The 23,967-nt window shown below is 39.7% G+C and overlaps 2 protein-coding genes across 4 annotated transcripts; both read left to right on the forward strand.

Annotated features, from left to right (window-relative positions):
- Positions 1-1,075: 1,075 nt before the first annotated feature.
- Positions 1,076-6,487, forward strand: LOC119501003 (pyrroline-5-carboxylate reductase 1, mitochondrial-like). 2 transcript variants are annotated; one of them, XM_037791071.1, is made up of 9 exons: positions 1,076-1,226; positions 1,481-1,552; positions 1,656-1,726; positions 2,335-2,514; positions 3,781-4,002; positions 4,135-4,227; positions 4,859-5,022; positions 5,332-5,513; positions 6,428-6,446. In XM_037791071.1, exons 2-8 carry the CDS (start codon positions 1,486-1,488, stop codon positions 5,498-5,500), a joined length of 966 nt encoding a protein of 321 aa, XP_037646999.1. In that variant the 5' UTR covers positions 1,076-1,226; positions 1,481-1,485; the 3' UTR covers positions 5,501-5,513; positions 6,428-6,446. The 2 variants fall into 2 exon arrangements, with proteins under 2 accessions (XP_037646999.1, XP_037647000.1); XM_037791072.1 differs by having other exon boundaries at positions 1,111-1,190; positions 6,429-6,487.
- Positions 6,488-7,931: 1,444 nt separating this feature from the next.
- Positions 7,932-23,967, forward strand: LOC119502378 (transcription factor MafG). Of its 2 annotated transcripts, XM_037793322.1 has the most exons (4): positions 7,932-8,198; positions 10,145-10,195; positions 22,149-22,221; positions 22,305-23,967. In XM_037793322.1, the coding sequence occupies exons 3-4, from the start codon at positions 22,186-22,188 to the stop codon at positions 22,755-22,757; spliced, it is 489 nt and encodes a 162-aa protein (XP_037649250.1). In that variant the 5' UTR covers positions 7,932-8,198; positions 10,145-10,195; positions 22,149-22,185; the 3' UTR covers positions 22,758-23,967. The 2 variants fall into 2 exon arrangements, with proteins under 2 accessions (XP_037649250.1, XP_037649249.1); XM_037793321.1 differs by lacking the exon at positions 10,145-10,195.

Raw genomic sequence — 23,967 nt, forward strand, 5'->3', positions numbered from 1 at the left:
TGATGTGTCGGTTACGAACGAGTCGGTTCTTTGAGCCGGCTCTTTTAAGTGAACGATAAGAGCCGGCTCCCGTCCGAGAGCTGTTTTTTTTTATTTTTTACTATTAATTCAAAGCAGAATGATAGGATAATTTTCTCTGCGCCACGGACAGATTATAATGCATACAGTGCACTTTCATAGACTAAGCTACTGGAGTTACCCAGCACTATACTCATTTTTAACAGTCTCTTTTACACTATATTCCCTTTTTTAATAGTCCTGTATCACAGCCGTTACCCTGCACTATATTCAGTTTTAACAGTTATCTTCATCTCCTTGTATTTTTATATCTATTATATTTTTTAGTACTTTGTACTTTGCACTACTAACTTTTTTTACTGCCTTTTTACTAACATGTTTTGCACTGTGGAACTGTGATGCTGGAAACTTGAATTTCCCTCGGGATCAATAAAGTTACTATCTATCTATCTATCTATCTATCTATCAATCTATCTATCTATCTACTCCATGCACTGACTGTGACTAAATGTTGTGTTAATGACGTCCATGCGACCAATCAGGTGATGACAGACAAGGATCATACCATCAAGCAGGGAGGGGTGGGGGATCGCGGCTCGCTGACGGTCTACAGGTACAGAGCAGGAGGAAGAGGAGGAGAGAAAGAGAGAGAGGAGTGTGGTGCACGAATAGCAGACAAGATGAGTGACAGTCGGAAACGAAGCAGCATGTAAAATTATGGTATTCTGGAAATTATAAGGTTTAGTGTAATTATATTGAATAATTTAAGTGATACATCTGCACACATACTAATCATAGGTCAAAACAGCGCTAAAAATTTGGCTGAACTATAAAAGGCAGAAAATGAAGAGCCGTTTAGTAGAAGAAAGAGCCGGCTCTTCTTGGTGAGCTGAGCCAAATTATCTGGTTCACTAGAAAGAGCCGGAATTCCCATCACTACTATCATTCCTCAAACTTTTCAACCTGATGTAACAGCTTTTAATAGAACCCGCCCCCAAAGCTACTACAACACTGCTGTGATTGGTCGACCGTGTCACGTGTTTCCTAAACACGCAAGCTCATTGGCTCTCTCGCTTGTCAGTTACATTTATCGCCTCAGGTACAGTAGAGCGTCCAAGAGACAGCCAGGAGGACACGTAGTGTTGTAGTTTCAGGTGTTTCACATCGAGTTGGTGAGTTGGTCAACTTAGGGTCTCTTCCGTTTATCTGTAAGTATTTCCTCTATGAGTGTATTTACTTGTACAACAATATCTGTCACTGTGTGTTTAGGAATGTTGTTTTTCTCGCTTAATAAGGAAGTAAGAGTTTGTTTACTACTATAGCACAACATACCAGTAAACAAGAGGATACAAGCTGCACACCAGTTGTTAGACGAAGACAATCATCTGTTTTAGTTGAGATAAAAAATAAAAATGGATTTTATGCGTGCTATTAATGTTTTCAACTCTGCACACACACACAGGTAGGATGAGTGTGGGCTTCATAGGTGCGGGCCAGCTGGCCCACGCTCTGGTGAGAGGCTTCACAGCTGCAGGTGAGTTTTTTAAAACACCATGTTTGTATTATTCAGATTTTTTTATGTTGTTGATTGCAATCAGACACTGAAATGATTTCTGGACATTTTGTACCCTTTCAAGGCGTGATTGCCACCCACAGAATCACAGCCAGTTGCCCAGACACAGATCTCCCCAGAGTACAGGGGCTAAGGGTAGGTACTGTAGAGAGGAACAATACTGTTCTCCATCAGTGATTCTGTTTCATTCTGAATATATTTGTGGGGTTTCCAAGGTACAAAACACTTTATTCTTTTAAATTTATGACCTTATTCTCATAATATTATGACTTTTTTTCTTGTAAACATATGACTTAATTCTCATAATACTACGACTTTTCTCTCATAAACTTATGACTTTATTCTCATAATACTACGACTTTTCTCTCATAAACTTATGACTTTATTCTCATAATACTATGACTTTTTTTCTCATAAACGTATGACTTTATTGTCATAATAATACAACTTTTTTTCTGTTAAACATATGACTTTATTCTCATAATACTACGGCTTTTTTTCTCTTAAACATGACTTTATTCTCGTAATACTACGACCTTTTTTCTCTTAAATTTAGGATTTTATTCTTATAATATTACGACTTTTTTTCTTTTAAACTTATGACTTTATTCCCATAATTCTATTTAATTCTGAATATATTTGTGGGGTTTTTCAAGGAACAAAACATTCCTTTGCAAGCATTCCTTGAATTCCCATGTCTATTTCTGTCCCAACAAAGTACTAAAAAGATGTCATTTGTACAGAAAATGGGTGTCAATCTCACCAGCAGCAACAAAGAGGCGGTGAGCAAAAGTGATGTTCTCTTCCTGGCTGTGAAGCCACACATCATCCCTTTTGTACTGGACGAGATTGGACCAGACATCGAAGACCGACACCTTATTGTGTCCTGTGCTGCAGGAGTCACCATCAGCTCTATAGAGAAGGCAAGTCATAGCCGTCTGTCTTCCCATGCTACTGACTGAACACAGATTGTTAATAGCAGAGCTGGACAATATTGACAAAATCAAATATATTTTTCCACTCAATACTTAATCATAAGGCAATATCTTGGACAATTAAGCATTAGAGCATGTACAGTATTTAACCTAGATGTATATAAAGTGGGACTGTCAATCAATTCAAATATTTAATCACTATTAATCGCATAATAATAGTTAATTGTGAAATCAATTAACACAAAACAATGACAAATATTGTAATATGTAATATGCATTTAGCATAAAAATATGCTCAAATCATAACATGGCAAACTGAAACCCAACAGGTAACAACAGCTGTCAGTGTGTCAGTGTGCTGACTTGACTATGACTTGCCCCAAAACTGCATGTGATTATCATAAAGTGGGCATGTCTGTAAAGGGGAGACGCGTGGGTACCCATAGAACCCATTTACATTCATATATCTTGAGGTCAGAGGTCAAGGGACCCCTTTGAAAATAGCCATGCCAGTTTTTCCTCGTCAAAATTTAGTGTAAGTTTGGAGCGTTGTTTAACCTCCTTCACAACCCCTAGTATGACATGGTTGGTACCAATGGATTCCTTACGTTTTCTAGTTTCATATGATGCCAGTATCTTCACTTTAGCTAGTCGCCACAACCTAAAAATCACAAGTTGCGTTAATGCGTTAAAGAAATTAGTGGCGTTAATGCATTATTATGGTGTTAACTTTGACAGCCCTGAAATACAGGTTGTATAGTTTGTTTACTCATCTGCAAAAGTCAAGTCACTTTACTTTAAAGCAGACTTTGAGACCATTATAAACTATGCTTTAATGACAATCGATACCCCTGATGATTTGTAAATCTTATATGACATGGTATTAATCATCATCAATCATGTTTTTACGGACCTCTCAGCTCTAGATGATGGCTGATGCTTGTGAAATTTTGGCTTTATTATTTACTTTAACATGAGGCTCTCATAGTATTTCGGCACTCCCTCCCTGCAGACCCCTCAGGCTGAACAGTCACATGTTGTAACATGACATTGGTTGGCTGCTTGAACTTGAAACAGCCATGCATTTCCATTGAATAAAGTCTGTATATTACATGGCAGTAAAGCAAATGAAATGCCAACTATTCCATCGACTAGTGCATAAACTTTGATCCATGTTAGTTTTATTAAAGTTAAAAACCATAACTACATAATTTCAGGACAATTCATTCAGTGCATTACTACGTTCCCCTACAGAAGCTGCAGCAGTATCGCCCTGATCCGAAGGTGATGCGGTGCATGACAAACACTCCGGTGGTGGTGCGTGAGGGGGCCACTGTGTACGCCACGGGCACCCATGCAGAAGTGGAGGATGGAAGGCTTCTGGAGCAGCTGATGGCCAGCGTGGGATACTGCATCGAGGTGGAAGAGGACCTGATTGATGCCGTCACCGGCCTCAGCGGCAGCGGTCCCGCTTACGTGAGTCATTTAAATAACGTTGAATGGGTTTTACAATTGTTCCTTACCTGTAGGAATTATGAAAAAAAATAGCCTTGTGGATTGTTTTCCCCTCATTCAATCAACCTAACAATTATGATTGTGGTCTTGCAGGCGTTTACAGCTGTAGAAGCTCTTGCTGACGGTGGAGTGAAAATGGGCCTGCCCAGGAGACTTGCTGTACGCCTCGGAGCCCAAGCCCTGCTGGTATTACCTTTATTTTCTTTTACACATTTATGAGTTTGCTTTCTTGGATGTTTTTGGTTCTTGTTTTATTATGTTACTGTTGGTTTAAGTGGTTTTAATTAAGTTTTTCAAGTTTTGCTGTGATAGATGCATATGAAAATTAGTCAGTCTAACATATATTATCCCTGTAAAATCTATAAATCCAGATACAATTTCGCCAGGTGGTTGCTGCTGTCTGTCTTGCTTGGTTCTAGACACAGTCTAAATAAACTAGGGATGTCCTGACCAAAGAATGTTTTAGTCGACAAACACTCACACGATTTCGAAAACAAATTGATTACTTAATTTAATCGATAGATTAAATTCTTTGTGGAGAGTTTCTCCACGAAGAATCACCCAAAAGCGCGACTTTAAATCTTGTGTTTACCAGAGATGTGCTCATAAGTTTCTTGGAAGTAAGTCTGTCAGCATGAATAAGCATAAAAAATGACTAATCGTCTCAAGAATCTTAGCTGACTAAGACCAAAACGACCGATTCGACTAAGAGGGGGCAGCCCTAGAAAACACAGTATCATGATAAAAGATACAAGTTGGATATGACATCAATACTGTGTTGATCTAATGTGGATCTCCCTTTGTGTCTCTTTAAAAGGGGGCTGCTAAAATGTTGTTAAGCTCAGACCAACACCCTGGGCAGCTCAAGGACAACGTGTGTTCACCAGGGGGCGCCACCATCCACGCCCTGCATGTCCTAGAGAGCGGTGGCTTCCGCAGCCTCCTCATCAAAGCTGTAGAGGCCTCCTGTGTCAGGACTAGGTAAGTTGATAAGAAAAAAAAAAAGTGTGAGACAAACAAACTAACAAATCATATTCCCTGTCACAGGGATAAACAAGAAATGCTTTTAAGTTAATTGTCATATTCAAATGGCCAAAGGGTGATATATTTCTTTTGAAGTTTATAATTCAGACAGTAGATGGAGCTATATGCAAATAATGTTGCAATGAGAGTTTTGTCCTTCCCAGGTTACCAAGTGATGGGATTATTATTACGCTACTGTACTATGTTGTGCTAAATATGTATGTTTCATACTATGTTGTAAATGTCTCTTGTGTTCCCTCCAAAAAGGGAACTTCAGTTTTTGGCCGACCAAGAGAAAATCTCCCCAGCTGCCATAAAGAAGACGACTCTGGACAAAGTGTACCAGCAGCCGGGAGTGACTGCGGAGGCTGTAGGAGTCAGACCTCGTGGAATCAGTATGTTCAGTAGCAGTAACCCCAGGACGAAGAAGAAGTGATCTTTTTTTTTTTGCCAGGCTTGGAAATAGCACATTTTAATATCTGTCACATCAGTGGAGATGCAGTATATGCTGTGAATGAAATTGTTGGAACATAAACTAAACTGGTGGATTACTTTCTAGAAAAAAAAAGTTTGGAATGATGCTGTAAAAGCTGTATGTATGAGTGCAACAAAACATCGATCTGTATCGATACATCTATTTAATGATCAATGATCCAATATCATCAATATCAATACATATTTTCATCTTTAAGATTACGCTTTTATTTTGAAATTCCCATGGCACGTGTGTGTCACCAATTTCAGTCCAAGACCACCTCCTTCCTACAGAGCCCAGTAATATAATTGTCAAATCATATTTTAGTTGCTTTGTATGAGTTGATATAAGTGTAACTGATTGTGTTAAATGGGCATATGATATCGTCACATATTGATCGCTGGCCTCTGAATTGAATAGAATGAAAATAGTATTGTGGAAGACTTTTTGATATCAGCAAAAATTGTATCGCTGTCCAAAGAATTGATATAAAATTGTATTATGATAAAACGTGTGATTTACAGCCCTAACTGTGTGAGCCATATTTCTTTTTGTAATGAAATGCCTTTCCTTTGTCAGGCTAGACTAGACTAGAATAATAATTTTAATATCTGTGGTGGGATACAGCTTGCTAAATCTTATTTCACTCAGTCCTGTCTGATGGTAGTTGGCAAAGTTAGGTTTACTTGGTGGTATTACAGTTCAGCTTGTATTTATTAGGGGTGTATATCACAGGTTTCATCACAATACGATATTATATTGATTCTTTGTACAGCGATACGATGTTTTCTGATATCACAAAGTCTTCCACGATACGATTTTGATTCGATTCAATTCGGGCCTGTGATCGATATTAATCTATATCATATGCCCATTTAACACAATCAGTTACATTTATATTAACTCACAAAAACAACTAAAATATTATTTGACAATTCTATTACTGGGCTCTGTAGGAAGGAGGTGCTCTTAGACTGAAATTGGTGACACAGACGTGCCATGGATATTTCAAAACAAAGGGGTATTTGAAAGATGAAGGTATGTATAGATGTTTTCATTTTGCATCGATGATATTGAATTGTTTATCATTGAATCGATGATTACACATTATGTTGACAATGGAGTAGAAGCGCTGCTGGGTCTCTGTGGTAATCACATACAGGTGCTCTTTGGATCCTTCAGGTGTATTGGGCTCATTCAGTCTTGTGAAGGGCTCATTGCATGGGTGGAAAAAAGTACAAGATGCAAGTCTCCCTCAAAAATAATCTAAGGCACACTGTAGTGTTTGAACAAAATTAAAATGCCTTTATCTTAGATGGCAATAATTGTTTAAAATTACCATTTCATTTTAAACAACTATTGCCATGTAAAATAAAGGCATTTTAATTTTCACATCATAATTTTGTTCAAACACTACAGGTTGCCTTGGATTATTTTTGAGGGAGACTTGCATCTTGTACTTTTTTCCACCCATGCACTGAGCCCTTCACAAGACTGAATGAGCTCAAAATTATGTTTTTAAACTTTCCTTACAACATATGCATAATGGTATATTTTATGATGCAATAAAACTGATGTTTTCAAAGTATTTTATAATTAAATATAAAAAAATAAAAAATAAACATTTTGTGAATGTGATTTATTTGTGTGAATATTCAGTAAATGTTATTACTACTGTTTTCCTAACAGCTATTAGCAGCTGCTATGTAACAATAGGTGGTATATTTTTGGTTAAAATGTTTTTTATTTCTTGTGAGGTAAGATCCTTCATGCCATCGGTATTGGGACTGAAAAAGTTGGGTCAGTGCATCCCTAGTATTTATGCAATCTCCAAATTACATGGCCAAACTTTCCTTACAAAATGTGCGTAATGGTATATTTTATGATGCAATAAAACTGATGTTTTCAAAGCATTTTATTATTAAATATAAAAAATAAAAAAAATTGTGGATGTGATTTATTTGTGTGAAAATTCAGTTAATGCCAGCAGCACTGTTTTCCAGTCACATATCAGTCATTAGCAGCTGATATGTAACACTGTGTCTTTTATTTACTCCTCTACTTCATGTTTTTTTTTTTTTTTTTACATTTATCCTTTGATATTGCAATATATTGTTATTAATTGTTTTTTTTTTGTTTGTTAGTTTTATTAACGCAACAAACATTAATTACTTCTTTATTGTTTTCTTCCATTTACATGCATGTTCTTTTTAAATATGTATATATTGTAATTTGCTTAATGAATTTTATATACAGTATGTATATATATGTTTTTGTTTTTATTTTGTTCTTTTTTTATTTTTATTCATTATTGATTTGACGCTTTGGCAATATTGTTCACCTGACTGTCATGCCAATAAAGCAAATTGAATTGAATTGGTATATTTTTGGTTAAAAATGTTTTTTTTATTTCTTGTGAGGTAAGAAGATCCTTCATGAATGAAGAAGGCACGTGACCAAACACGATGACGTCAGGCTTCGATACAAGAGAAAGGAATCAACAAGGAGAGCACGAGCTGGCAGTTGGAAGCCGCTGCTGCTTCTTGTCAGTTGAAACCAAACCGATATTTAAACTGTGCCGCTGATGTTTGGTGACGGAGAGACGACGAGGAGGACCTGGACGGCAACAACTCCCAGAGAGCGTCATTTTTTAAGTCAGGTGGGTCTGTGTAAACCAAACAGAGTCGGTGTTGTTATGCTGAGTGTGCATGCCTCCTCTTCGCCTCGCCGCTGACAAGCTAGCTTTCATGGGGTTAGCATTCCTAGCTTCTTAATATCAACGTTCGTCAAGGTACCCGGATTTACACCGGATGTTTGTTTTTCAAAATAAGAGTTTCCGCATCACTTAAAGCAGGGGTCTGCAACCTTTACTATCAAAAGAGCCAAAAATCTGTCTGGAGCCGCAAAACATTTGATCATTGTGATGAAGGTAACACAGTTTATAGTCTAAGTATATAGTATATAAGTCTAATGCAGTGAGGGCCAAAGTGCAAATATACTACGGAATGTAAGGTTTTACATTGAGGGGAAAAAACATCTGAGATTTAAAGAATAAAGTCATAACTTTACGAGAAAAAAGTCGTAATATTATGAGAATAAAGTCGTAACTTTACTAGAAAAAAAGTCGTAATATTATGAGAATAAAGTCATAACTTTACTAGAAAAAAAGTCGTAATATTATGAGAATAAAGTCATAACTTTATGAGAAAAAAAGTCGTAATATTATGAGAACAAAGTCATAACTTTACTAGAAAAAAATAGTAATATTATGAGAATAAAGTCATAACTTTACTAGAAAAAAATAGTAATATTATGAGAATAAAGTCATAACTTTACCAGAAAAAAGTCGTAATATTATGAGAATAAAGTCATAACTTTACCAGAAAAAAGTCGTAATATTATGAGAATAAAGTCATAAGTTTACAAGAAAAAGTCGTAATATTACGAGAATAAAGTCATAACTTTACGAGAAAAAAAGTCATAACTTTAAGAGGAAAAAGTTGTAATATTATGAGAAAAAAAGTCGTAATATTATGAGAATAAAGTCATAACTTTACAAGAATAAATTCATAACTTAACGAGAAAAAAAGAAAATAAAATGTAAAATTACTACTTTATAATATTATGACTTTATTCTTATAATATTACGACTTTTTTCTCGTAAACCTATGACTTTATTCTCATAATATGACCTTATTCTCGAAATCTCAGATTTTTTTTCCCCTCAATGTGGCCCTAATACTCCGTCATACCATAGACCTACAACGATGATAAATAACAATGAAAATGTAAACAAAAAACATTTATTTATTTACATTTTTAAAAATCCACATCAGTGAGCCACTGGAGAGGTTGCTGACCCCTGATTTCGGGCCTCTCTGGTGATCCCAGTGGTCTGCAAACTAATACCACTTTCATACCAACAACCAGGGTTGGACCAGGGTTAACCTACCCTAGTCCAACCCTGGTCCAACCCTCCTTTTGTCAATTCAAACCAAGCCAGTCAACCTGGGTGGAACCCATGTGGCTCGGGAGCCGCAGGATGCTGACCCCTGACTTAAGCGGTTAACACACGTATTGGTTTTATTTTGAAAGATAATACCGGTAATGCATGTGTAAGCCATTGGGAACATTGACAACAGTTACTCTTACTATGCTGAGATGGCAGCTAAGCTTTTTGTACACACTCATGAGCGGCGAATAAAACATGTCATTCAAGATTTCTGGGTTTTTTAATGTGACACATCTGGTTTCGCAGCGTAAACGTGGTGTTTTCCCTCCACCGGTTGAGGAATCCGCTCGTAGTGCTCCAGTTATAGTAGGACGGCTCGGCTGAGCACGGGGATTTCCTCGCCTGCTGCTTGTTGTAGGCGGGGAGTTGTTTTGCCACTTTCACAAGCTCAGCGTTGAGAGGTTGAGGAGACAAGAGTCGCGGAATGTCAAAATATAACTAGGGTTGCTTTTGTGATAAAACAGTTTGCAAAGGTCGGCGCCCACTGTGTCACACACAGCGCTTTTCTTTCTTGGTTTGTCAACTCATGCGCTTCTTTCTTGCTGTTCAAACCTGCTGCTTCATCACCTCGTTGTGTGCAAAAAAAAAAAAAGGAGCAAGAAGAGCGAGAGCCGAGGCAGCAGCGGTTTATAGCGAGAGATCAGGTTGGTTATTTATCAATATTTCCCTCATGACATTTATGTCAAACATGCATGTGATTGTTGAGCGTGTTGTGCAGCTTTTTTAAATGCATGCATGGGGTTTAAAATCTGCTTCCAAAAAAAAAAAAGCCATCGTTTCGGGTTGAATTGGTTCACCTGAAGTGTCATTTAACCACTGGTTAGTAACAATGGCAGTGCCAAACCCCTGCACGTCCTTGGCTTTTATAACACCACACAGCCAGGCAGTTTATTGTTTTATCATCAGAGCAAACAAAACAAGCAGCGGTATTTTTTTTTATTATTATTATCGTGCTGAATCATCACAATGATTTATTTCTCAGAAATCCACCCCGAAATATGGTACCAGTATGGACAAAGGTCTGCTCGGTGGATATAAGGGTCGATGTTTATCACCGTTATTATTAAGGAGATGCATCGAAATGGTGCTGATCTGTCGGTGCACGTCAAGTCATCAAGCCCATGAGCATCAAGTGATGACCATTTATCAATATATAGCCTTCATCTACATTCACAGCTGAGAAATGTGCATTTTATTGCAGCGCTGTCATGATGCACATCAACAAACCCAGGGTGTGTGAGTACATTTAGACTAAGTGCTCAGATGTCAACTGCGATGTCAAATCCATTTAAAAAAATGCATGATAAGCAATATATTATGCCTGTGTTGTTATAATGGAGTCCTGCAACGAGTGGCTGTTTAAAATTGGGTCATGTGTAATTATGGGATGTATGGGGGAAGTTGAAAACAACATAGGTAGTATTTGAAATAAATATGCTGGTTTGGTGTGCTGTAAACACCTTTTTTGTTTTTGTTTGCTAAATACTATACCAGCTTGCTTGTGATATTTATTTAACGCAGTATAACGCTTCATTTATTTTATTTTTGGGCTGGCAGATGCTCTTGTTTCTCTGTGTGTGTGTGTGTGTGTGTGTGTGTGACATGATGAAATTTGCTGCCTATTAGAGTGCACGCTTATGGAGGGCAGGTAATGAATTATCCATGGAGAATCTTTGTGCAATTTGAAAAGTCACCTTGGAAACTGTTGAGCATATATATAGGCAGGGCTAAACAGACAGAAGTTGCCCATTCTTGCTCAGATATCCAACTTGTTTCATCATCTCTGTTCATGCGAGCAGGGCATTGAAGTGTGTTTAGCAGACAGGCCGGCCCCACATCAGAAGCTCGGCTTCGCAATAAAGCGTAATGCCCATCTCTGCCTTTTCTCTGCAGGTATAACAAGAACAGATGAGGGCCCATATAAGAGCCCGATGGGGCTGGCAATGGTGTCTGGATGGAGGCAGGGAGTGGTGGAGATCAGCTCTGAGATTTATCACCTCTCGCATCGAGGTAGCGAAGATAAAATAAGGCTGGGTACCACAGAGGTGAAGCGAGTGCACAACTCACACCCAGTGGCGTTGCTCAGGCTGGGCAGGCGGCTGAGGATATTTGAGGTTGATGAAACACGAGGCAAGACTTTGCACAGAATACTGGCCACCAACACCTCTGTATGGCCAACACAGCTGTGCCTGGGGAATAGTTACGCCTATTCAGGACAATTAATAGCCTCCAGAAAGGAACACAAATGTGGGATTTGTCCACAAAAGTGCTGCTTAAGCTGCGCGGGGAAAATGGGAATGCCTGGAAGGAAGGGAGAAAAAGATCAATATAGTTTTTTTTCCCCCTCTTTTTTTTTTTTTTGCAATAGGGGAGGGAATGTTGATGATGAAACCTCTTGCAAGTGTAGTGCGGATTATGATTGCTTAGCATTGCGATATGCCCGCTCCACTTCTCAAAGTAATACTTTCATCCAGACAGAGTAGCAAGGGTGTTTGATGATTTTCTGTTTGGAAGTCGAGTTAGACTTGGCATGTTCATTACTGCTCTCTGTGTGTTCATAATTTAGATTAGCCAACATCGGACAGAACATGGAGAGCATAAGCGAGGAGACGTGCACTGGCTGCTGTTTTGCATGTAACCTACTTTTATCTTGGCTGATTAATGTTTGAGACATATCAGTGGTGAACTGACATTAAAAACAAGTGATTTAACTGTACCCATATTTGTGTAAGAGGCTATGGAACTAGCGATTGAGGCTGTTTCCATGCATTGTTGAGAGTTTTGGGAGAATATGTTCTCAGCTGGATTTGTATAAAATGTTCTAAGGAGGTTAAAGATAGCGAGACCTTGTTCTAAGATAAGCAGTGTATAACCCACATTGGAAAGGAGCTCAGGCAGATCATTAGACTACCATTAGTACTGTCTCTATTAGTTCTTGATAAAATTAACAGATTCTCCGTGTGTTTCCTGAATAAATGCCTACTATATTTGTACTCTACCTGATTAAATTATGCTATACATGCAACAGGATCCAGCATTCATATTTTTTATGACTTGCTCTGTCCAGCCAATATCTTTTTACTGGCACCAGTAGACTAATTGACAATAATCTAATTATATAAATGTGAGGAAATACCAAAGCAAAAAATAAAATCAATAAAACTGTCCCCGGTCTGCGATCTCAATTGCTAAATACAACATTGAGGTATTTATTTAGTTGTTTATTTAGTTGTTTATTAGCTGAAGCACCTGTGGTACACAGAGTGAGCAGTTTTTTGCTCATGAAATGCTATTTAAGCTCATCTGTGGATGGATACACTGGGTGCTTTGGGGATCAAACTTGATTTGATTTGTTTTTTTATTTGATGGGGACGATGCAATTTAACATATTTCCAATGCAGGGCATGGAACTGATGAGCTGCACAGAGAGTTTATAGCTATTGCTAATTTTTAACTCTTGTCCTTAGATGGGCTTTTACATGTATACAATACACATACCACAAAATGCTAATACACATACACAAACACACCTCGGTAATTTACAATACAATTTGCTAAAGATGGATGCAGCTCTGGTTTGCTTTTAGCCAGCACTTAACCTTTATTGTAAAGGACTTTATATCTGTAATTAATTTGATTTCAGTTGGTAATGTGTTCCAGACTTGTGACCCTAATGTTTTTCTAACCTTTAGAGCCTTTAATCATCTTTTTTTTTCTCTTCTACCTTCTTTGATATGTGATTGAATTAGTCATTTCTAAGCTTTAATTCAGGCTAAACTGTGTGAGGAACTGAGAAGGAGGGTTACATTGAGAGACCAGAGTTAAAATTCTTTGTACTGAACGCGTTATTATTAATTCAGACTGCATTCTGGAGTGACGTAATTGTAATTTTTTTAATTCATTTTTTTTTTTTTTGGACAACCACATCAAGTGAGAGGCTCCATCAAATATCCTGCAGGCAGACATCATCAATCACTTGCCATAATTTGAACTGAGCGGTGGCAATGTTATTAATAGAAATTAGCATCTTTGTTGCTTAGTCCAGGTGATAACTCTGGCTAACTGACTGCAGTTGAATCAAAGCGCTCCACAGGAAAAATAAGACGATAAATTTGTTTTCTTTTTTTTCTTTTTTTTAATTCAGCGATGCTGCTGAGCTCAGTTTGTCTGATGGCCTTATCACAGAGTTGTGTTTTAATTGAAGAGAATCCACCTCAGATCGTAGCAGTGCAGGGTACCAGTCAAAGGCGTGAATTATTTCAGTGTTATTTTACTTAAATAACAAGTGTTGAGATGCTCTAGTTCAGCTTTTTGTGCTGCAAAGGCTGCCTGTTTGCTGTTAGGTCAATGCAATATGCATTTACTGTAATGTGTATGCAACCAGAGTAGTAAAGCTCCTGGATATTTTGCCAGTGTGTGGGTTGCCTGCAACCCTTACTTCCTCTGCCAGTGCGAGGCCGAAGTATCAAGAGCTATTCTCTTCCTGTTTAATCAAGTCCTCCAGGCAGATACTGTGGAAGGCCAATGAAGTCTCTTCTCCTGTCATGCTGCTTGTACTAACAGAGCAGCTCCGAGAGTAAACAGCAGCTGCCGAGCTTGGAAATAGATTCTGTATGTATCGAAACATTGGTTAATGCAAACCAGTCCAACCTCGAGTCCCTTTTAAATAAGCTTCACATTATCAGTGACTTCAGAAAATATGCAATCCCTCGAGGGCGGTGATTCATGTTTTCACTTTAAACCACATGGACTGAATGCAAATTCCACACATAAATGTACCACATGCATGGTGTAACATACCAGCTTCCATATGGGACTTGTTCAGAGCCAGCGTTTATCATAGTACATCTTGTTATGGCGTCTATTTTCACCTTGTGACAAATAATCAGTGCTCAGTCGTGCATGTAAACCATTGTAGAAAAAGATATGATGATTTTTGAAAAATGTGGGATATTTTGCACCAGGAAAATTAGAATATCTACTAGAGGCTGACTCAAATGCTTCGACCGTTGCCATGGTAATCGGCCTCCAAATTGGTATTTGAATGCTTCGTTAGAATTTTTATATATATATATATATATATCTGTAATAATGATGTATAAATACCAAAATAGCCCATGAAATGTATGTTATTATTAGTTATTCTCAGACGGATATCGCTGTTTGTTATGTGTAGAGGTGCGTGTGTGCTTCGAAGCCCAAAACATGATATTCAGGACAGCCCTAATATCTAGAGATATTTAAATTTCCCTACTGTTTGTCTCCATCTTACAACCACAAATACTTTATAGTTTGTGATATCAAATAGAGCAATATTGATCAATATCTCTTGCAGGTTTACCAAAATTCTGACAAGCATAAACAACAGAATTACCACACAAGATTATTATCTTAAAACCAAGACTGGTCTAATCTTAGTTTAGCAATAGGTGAACTATTTGTAATTTAGGTGCTTTAAATATGAATATCGGTATTGTGATTGTTTATTATCTCTTTACATTGACTCCTCTAAATGAAGGCATCAAAATAATTGTAATGCAAAACAAATAGTCAAATGGCCAAAAAGGTCCAGGGTTTTCAGTAGGGCTTTCCCGAATACCATTTTTTGGGCTTCGAAGCTTCGATGATAAATGTTTGAAGGTATTCGAAGCTTCGTGGCATTGTTCGGCAAAGTGCGGCGCAGCAGGCTGACATGTTCTTCTGTCTTCATCTCCCCATGTTTCACCTCTACACACAACGAACAGCGATATCGGTCTGAGAATAATAGTTAATGTTGAAATAGGACTGTCCCGAATAACATCTTTTGGGCTTCGAAGCTTCAGTGAGAAATATTTGAAGGTATTTGAAGCAGCTGGACAGCAACGCTGTCGCACTACTGTACACACACGCACCTCTACACATCACAAACAGCGATATTCGTCTGAGAAGAATTAGTAATGATTAATGTTGAATATGAATAATGGTGTGGGATTATTTCTTATTTCATGGGCTATTTATACATTATTAATGCATATTTATATATATATACAGTATATCTATAGATATAGATATATATCTATATCTATAGATATAGATATAGATATAAAAACATTCAAATACTGATTTGGAGGTTGATTACCATGGCAACGGTGGAAGCCTCGAAGCATTTGGGTCAGCCCTAGTTTTCAGTTGTAATTTATGTTATCACGTTTCTAAGACTAAACAATCCCCCTGCTTAGTTAAAATGCAACGCTTTGTAAAATTAGAAACATGTAGGCTACCAAAGCTACTGGCCCAGCAAGGTTTAGGTGCTAATAATACGTCTTAATGATGAGCACCCATGCAATTTTTCTCTGGTTTTATTATGCAGCAGGCTTTTTCAAATCTTCATTTACAGCTTTCGGGAAAAGGGCACTTCTTCTCATTAAATCCTTTCATTTCAGAATGCACTTTTTTCTTCGTTGATCTGTTGATTATTGCATGTTTTGATTAAATATCATCAGCATCTGTCTATTCATCTAGCATGACTTCATATGGAGGTGAGAACAATATCAGGACAAACCGTTTAACCCTTCTATTATTCTCTAGGGTCAGTCCTTCCAAAAGGCAGGCATAAGATTTTGTTGAACTGCTATTTTAGCGTTGCCCCGATCCTCCACTGGTCAAAAGTATTGGCTTAGTATTTCCCCTCCGCTACAAGCGTATCACATTTCCCTCTGAAAGCTGCTGAATGATTTCCCCTCTCCCTCTTTTTGTCACTCTTATTTCACGCTCTGAATACTTAGTAGTTAATAGCTTCCCTCCCCTCTTCCCATCGTACCTTTCTCTCACACAGACACACTTGCACACACACTGTGTTTTTTTTTCTCTCCAAGTTTACACCAGTCTTCCAGTAAACTCTTCCAGAGCTATCAGAGGAGTCTGATTTTTAATTTGCGGGTAAATGGCGCCCAACACGTGCAGCTCGCTTGATAATTGACTTCACTCAGCTGAAGGGAGGAATGATTAGATCTGAATATCTAGACGATCTTTTCGACTCCGAATTAGAAGGGAGTAAAAGTAGTGGCTCTGATCAGGCATGAAGTGTTGAGAGTGGCTATTTATGGCGTACAGGGTGAAAATGTTGGCTGCCTGCGTTAAGCATCTCAACCCTGACAGAGCAAAGTGGACAAGAGAACAAATAAATTAATGAGCCAAAGCATGATGGGAAAGTGCTGACATTTCTTTTTATTTTTTCACACACTTATCTCATCGTGTGCTTTTCAGTATCTTCGTGGTTATCATTCTGTTTCCTGTGGAAAGTCCATGATAATGGAGCGAGAGGCTACAAGTCTCATACATTATTGATCAGGGAAACTGAATAGGTGATCATACTGATTTCACATCCAGCTCTCGTCTTTTGTGCGGTGTTAATCGTCTAAAATGTGAAGGTTTAGCAAAGACAATGAATTGAAAACGGTGCTAAATCTGTCTCATCAGCTGAGGCCTAATTTATATTTGGGCCATAGCTCTTGTGTCTCCTCTCGTGGCTGTACAAACCTTCACAAGTCTGGACCGGTCATGGCAGAGGAAAGAAATTTAAACTAGGCACATTGTGTGTCTGCTCTTTTGGAGTGAAATGCATTGTTTGGTGTGAGATGATATTCAGCTGTTAGTTCCACAGAACTGAGTTGTTGGACGCAGCCGGTGCTTTTCCTGAAAACAGTCTTTTCATCAGCATTCACCTCCACTATCTAGTTTTATTCACTTCATTAGCAAGCCGCCGGTGCCAAGTGCTCGGACGCTTCTTTTCAGGAATTGATCATGACAAGTTAAATGTATATGCTTGTGGTAAATCCGTCTGGATACATGTGCATGTGATTAGCTAACGTGATATGCAATCCGCCGTCATGTCTCAGTAAAGCCTGCGCCCCGTTAGTCCTCCCCAGCCGTGTTTAGTATTCAGAGAGCAGGCGCTGTTGTAATCTGGATTCTGAGGCAGGTTGCTGGGGTTTTTGTTTGCTCTTATGGCCCTGATAATCTTGTTACACCGCTGTCAAGTGGAGCTGGCTCTCCCTGCAGCCCTGAAACCACCATGCATGCCACCTCCAGTACCAGAAAATCCAACCCCCCCCCCCCCCCACCCCCACCCCCACCATCGCCGCCCCCACCAGCCTACCGCCATTTTGAGACAGCCGTTGATGGAAGAGCCTTGGATGTATCCTTGAAGAATCACCTCCTGAGCATCTTTATTCAGCCGCCCCCTGTCTCCCACCCCCACCTTAGGCGGTGCACGACAGCGATAAATATTCATCAGGGGACGCAGTGCGTGGATGCTGTAGCCTCGGTTCCCCCTCAACAAAGGGTCCCCTAGCTAATGGTGTCCATCCTTGGCGGGCCCCCTGGAGAGATCCTGTGGAGGAGATGAGATCATTAAAGCATGACACGGGCTCAAGGCCGGACCTATCATGTCACATCAGCATTTATCCCACCAGAGTCACCCCCTTTGAGTCTCAACCTAAGCCGACCCCACCTTCGCGAGCCGCCCTCTATAGATTTAGATGAACACAGACAGCTTTTGAAGGTTGGCTGGGTTGCTCTCGTCGTGTTAGTTCAACTTCACAACTTCCTAATTGGCACCTTGGTTTTGGTCCTTGCTGAGATCAGTATTTTTTTTTTTCTCAACCTGTTCTTCTCAAGCTCCTCTAAATGTGTCGAGCGTGCATTTTTCACAAGGCTGTTTGCTCTCTCTCTCTTTCTTTCTTTCTTTCTTTCTTCTCACCCTCTCTCTCTCTTTCTCTCTGTCCGTCTCTCTCACCATCCCCTCCTTCTCTTTCTCTGGGTGACCACACTCAGCGATTTCTATTTCCTGTGGGTGTGATGTCTCTCCTCCACAAGCAATCAGCTCTGATTTGTCAGCGTTCTTCCAGGCGATTCATAAAAATTCAGCAAGCACCTACAAAAGACGTCTGTGTCCCCTGCGCTTGCTCCCTATACCTCTGCTGCCCCTGTGCTCCGAGCTGCAGCCAGACACACACAAAAGACCTGAAATCATTACTAGTAGGAGGTAATGCATGTTTTCAAGGAAGACATTGGTGTCTAGTAGGGCTGAGACGATACACCTAACTTCTGATTCAACACTATCACGTTACTTGGGTGCTGATTTGATATGTATTGCGATTCGATATTGTGATTTTTGTTGACTTTTTTAACACTAGACCATGGGAAAAAGTTGAATCATACACGTCTAGGGTCTTTTACTTTGGAAAATATCTAAATTAATACGGTAAAAAATTTTAATTTTCAGAATGTAATTAGTCAGAGATGTCCTGAAGTCAAATATATCAGTCATTGTCAGGAAATTATTTATTAAATGTTTTCCAGCAACCCAAAAATCAAAGAATTAAGACATTTCCTTCACAAATTAGAGGCATTTTATTTTTAATTCATAAGGGACATGTAATGTTTTAAACTACTGGTGAATATAATCCAATCAGTCTTATCTCCATATATGTATTTTATATATACAGATCCCTTTGTTTACACCTTATTTTGAAAACCTGATGTAGTCACACGTGTATCACACGCTAACTTTGTTAGTAAGTCTAAGTCCGTCGCCAGCTCTCCCCGTTAGCTCTGTTCTCTTTATACATCCATGGTCAACTCCATCAGGGCCGTTTGAATGCATTTAACATAAATGTCAGTATATGGGTGCTCTACAGTTGTAGCGTCGGTTGATTTGACTACGGGTGGTTTGACTGCATGTTACCGTGATACGATAACGTTTCCTGTCAATGACAGAGTTAGCATGCAGCTTTAGCCATAATGTCTAGCTCTACTTTTCCTGGCAATGTGTGTAACCCAAAGTGTTTCCATACTTTACTGTATGTGTAGTGTTTACCACGTTGGGTTTAACATGTGAGGGTGCAGGTCGTATCCACACGGATAATCCGGCATTTTCTACTTTCTTCGGCTCGCTGCGGCCAAAACGTTTTGTTTTGGTTGACGGATACGGAACGGATATGACTTTATGTTAATTGCGATGCATAGGTGAATTGATTCGTTTTTTCCCCGACCCCTAGTGTCCTTGATTGCGACCGTTAAGAGGGTGAACTTGTCAAATGCAAGGGCATTCTGTTGCAATCAAATCAAGTCTGAAATTTCCCTTTTTTTTGGAAGATTATAGGTGTGTTTTTTCCTTTTCTTTTCATCTCTGTGTGTTTATGTGAGCACGCCTCTTTGTCTCTGTGAGGTATGACATGCCTGGTAGTGGAAGGGAGCAGCTGTGCATTGGACCTTGTCTGTGTTGTGCTGCCATGGCCTGTCATTGGTAGCCGTCTGTTGGCAGCAGCCTGTGCTGGAGGGTTGCAGCCCGGGCTCAATCATTCCGCAGTGTCATATGGTGAGCTTTCAGCCATGCCAAACCATGCCTACCATGTTACCATACACAGCTGTGTGTGACAGAATACGCCTCTTCAACCTGGACAATGTGGGCCATCTTTCTGCATTTTACAAGATTCCAACTGTTTGGTTTTTTTTTTAAACAATGTTGGGTCTGGGCGGCTGAGAGCGGAAATGATAGGCTTATATGAAATTTGGAAGAAGTAGGATTTTTTTTTTTTTCCCTACTCTCATCCCAGCAGCTATTAGTGGAGTACTTTCCTGTCTATTTGTCCATTATCTGTGCATCATCAGGCAGACCATTATCCCATTATGTTTTGCATCTGTGGTCCAAATGCTTACTGGAAATGAGTCACCACAAAGGCCAGTGAAAGGTAGGTGTTACTATCAGGCAGCTATTCATAGCCAGCCCAATGGGGATGAAAGTATCACATTTAAAAAGTCCTCCGCAGAACGTGAAAGGCTTTTTTTTTTTAATATATGGGCATCTGTAGCGAATAGGGAAACATCGCCGTTTTATGAAGACTTTTTTTGAAGTGAAAGCATCAAGAATGCGAGTCACAGTCTGACCTCATGTTATGTCCCCAGTCTGTGTGATAGTGTCGTATTCAGGTCATTTTTAACAAGCGTCTGTCTCTGCCTGTTTGGCTCAGGTGACCGGTCCACCTGTAGCACCCTTTTGTTGCCATGGAAATATCCTGGCCATCTTAGGAGCTACGACTCATCTCTTTTTTTATTTTTTCTTCCCTCCCTCGCTGAGCTTCTCTGCACACATCATACATATACATGATGACTATCTTAGGCTATAAACACATGCACACACTGACAGTACTTCTTTTTAGGATTTCTTTCTTTGGGGATTCTTTTGTTTCCTGTTTTGATACGAAAAAAAAGTTGTAAGAGCCCACATGCATTTGTTTATGTGTGCTCAGTGCAAACACACACTGCTGGGGCTGTGTAAATCAGCTTACAGAGGCAATGTGCTGGCTGGGCTCACTGTGGTGGGTGCCTGTGTCGCTGACACAGCATTTACTGTGTGTAGTGTAAAGCACCCAGGGCCACAACCGTGTGTGTGTTTATGTGTGTGTGTGCGTACTTATCCTGTGGCAGAGCTCACACGGTGGAAGACACCCAGCCTTCTGTCTGTCTTAACACCAGTAGGTTAGGTTTCTGCACAGCTTGTCTTGGTGTTCCCTCAGTACTGACATGACAGAATAAACTGCAGTGCAGCCCTGTTGTTCTGGATGCCATAGCCAAGGCTCTGCAGTAGTTACAGCATATCCCCCTTTTTTCATTGATTTATGGGTTATATTGTAGGTTGCATTGTAGTCTAGACATGTGTGACTGTCTAGACTGCTTGTACAGTAGATGAAAGCGGTGTCCCTCTGTGATATGTTTTAGCTGAGGTTGTATATACAGTAGAAAGGCTGACGGCTTTGCTTTAGTCCATCCGTGTTTGTCCTCTGCTGTTTCTGCTCTGAGACGCTGCACTTTACAGAAGTGACTTCTCTTCGAGTTTTGTTTTCCAAGAAATTGCTGCCAGCCAACTAAATGTCACCCTCCTTGTGACTCGCCACACTGCCGTTTCGAATGCAGTGCAGGATTAAAATGAGAGACCTACTACTGTAAGGTGGAGGGGGAAATGCATACCGCCGAGGTATTTGTTCATAGTGACAGGTGCAGTAATAGTCCAGGCAGGTAGCACTCGCTGAACGGACTTGGCATCACTTGCGAGGAAGTCCTTGACCCACTTTGTGCCTTGTGTATTTGAAGGACTTTGTCATGCCGTAACATCTTTGCCAGAAAATACAGTCTTGTGTATTCCATAGGGCTGTCCTCGACCAAAGAAATTCTTAGTTGACGAACACTCATGATTTTCTCGACCAATCGATTAGTTGATTTAATTGTTAGACCAGTGAAACTGACTTTCTCCACAAAGAATCACACAAAAGCACCACTTTAAAACTTGTGTTTACCAGAGATGTGCTCACAAGTTTCTTGGAAATAAGTCAGTCAGTATGAAAAAAGCATAAAAACTACTAATTGAGTAAAGGAATCTTAGTCGACTAAGACCAAAACGACTAATTGACTTAAGAAATCTTAGTTGACTAAGACCAAAACGACTAATCGACTAAGAGGGGGCAGCCCTAGTAATTCACAGAAATGCTCTTACTCTAAGCATTTTTTTTTTCTGGTGGTTTTGTTCTATATGCTGAGGGTGACTTTTCTCACCTACAGATCAACCAGCAGTACAGGTGGACGCGGCTCTCGTGGCATGACTACCACAAACAAGGGAAACAAGGCCTTGAAGGTAATTAGCATGTCTCACACGAAATTTAATTTGTCAGATTTGTCAATGTTAAGACAGACACACTTCCTAATCCCCATCCCCAGGTGAAGCGGGAGCCGGGGGAAAATGGCACCAGCCTGACCGACGACGAGCTGGTGACCATGTCGGTGCGTGAGCTGAACCAGCATCTACGGGGCCTGACGAAGGAGGAGATCCTCCAGCTTAAGCAGCGGCGGCGCACCCTGAAGAACCGGGGCTACGCCGCCAGCTGCCGGGTGAAGCGCGTCACCCAGAAGGAGGAGCTGGAGAAGCAAAAGGCTCAGCTTCAGAAGGAAGTGGACAAGCTGGCCACGGAGAACGCCAGCATGAAGGTGGAGCTGGACGCTCTGCGTTCAAAGTACGAGGCCCTCCAGAGCTTTGCTAGGACTGTGGCCCGCAACCCCGTCAACTCAGCCAGGGGACCTATGGCCTCCGTCATTGGGCCCCTCATCCCTGGTAAAGTAGGCGCCACCAGCGTTATCACCATCGTCAAATCCAAAACGGAGGCTAGGTCGTAGTAGCAGAAAGGGCGGGAGGAAGATTTTTCCAAGACTAAACTAGTCAGTGCATTGTAACACGCCGCAGGATCACCCGTGTTAAGTTCTCTGTTTTAACCCTTGGCACTAACACTAACAATACGCTTCCTAAATTCACCCTTAAAGTATGACTCAGCAGTCTGTACCCGTCAACAGACACTTTGTGCTTTAGGGTGACACAATCAAATTGTAGGATTTAGGACATGTCAGCCGGTTGTTGAAGAACGGCGACACATTAGCAATACTGAAACCTTTCATTTAAAAAGCAGATTGTGGTTACAAATACTCAAGAAGGCAATATTGGGTGGAAAAAAGTACAAAGTGGAATCAAATTCAGACTGTTAATAGCTGTGTGTGTCCGTTTCCTTAAACTGAACTCACTCCGTCCTAAGAATTGGCATTTGTAGAGTCTCACAACCAGTAAAATAATACATTTTAGTCCTCCTCACCCCTGGACCCCTTTGCTTGTTATTATGCACTGACTTAAATCTGGATAAATAACGTCACACAGTCTTGACGTGGATGCTACAGATGTCTTCATAACAGCCTGACTAACCCAAAACTAGTTAACGAGTCAAATTTGTGATTTTTGTGGGTCGTCTGTCGAGAACATAAGCGTGAAATAATGCTCCCAAATCTAGCATTCATTTCTGTTTATCTGTGACAGGCTTTAATGAACTTGTCATTATCAATATGACTGGTAGATGCAATAATATATGTATGCACTGAAAAATACAAAGAGGTCTTGCATATTTATGGTTATAAGTGGAAGCGTTAAAAATGATCAGCAGTTCTTAATGATATTGTTCCAGAGCTGAGTGCCATTCCAATATGACAAGATTCTTCTACAATATCTGAATACCTGAATGTTATAACAGTAATATCCTCGTGTTTTGTGGGCGACGGTGAAATCCACAAACATTTTGAAACATAATTTTTGCTCATAGAGAAAATATGTTCAAGTTGTTTTGTTTTTAAAAGATATATATTGCATTTTTTTTTTTTTTGTAATTACTTGTTGACAGGGCCGTCGGATATTTCCAAAAGAAAAATCTTTACACAAGCTTTACTGTTTGAATTGTTAAGGTGTAGAAAACTTTGTCTAATGTTGAGTTCTTGGTTTTTATTACTAGGTAGATTACCTTCCATTGTTTATAGAAATACAGAAAAAGAAAACAAACAAAAAAAAAAA

Source organism: Sebastes umbrosus, chromosome 14 (genome assembly GCF_015220745.1).
Source record: "Sebastes umbrosus isolate fSebUmb1 chromosome 14, fSebUmb1.pri, whole genome shotgun sequence".
Taxonomy (NCBI): Eukaryota; Metazoa; Chordata; class Actinopteri; order Perciformes; family Sebastidae; genus Sebastes; species Sebastes umbrosus.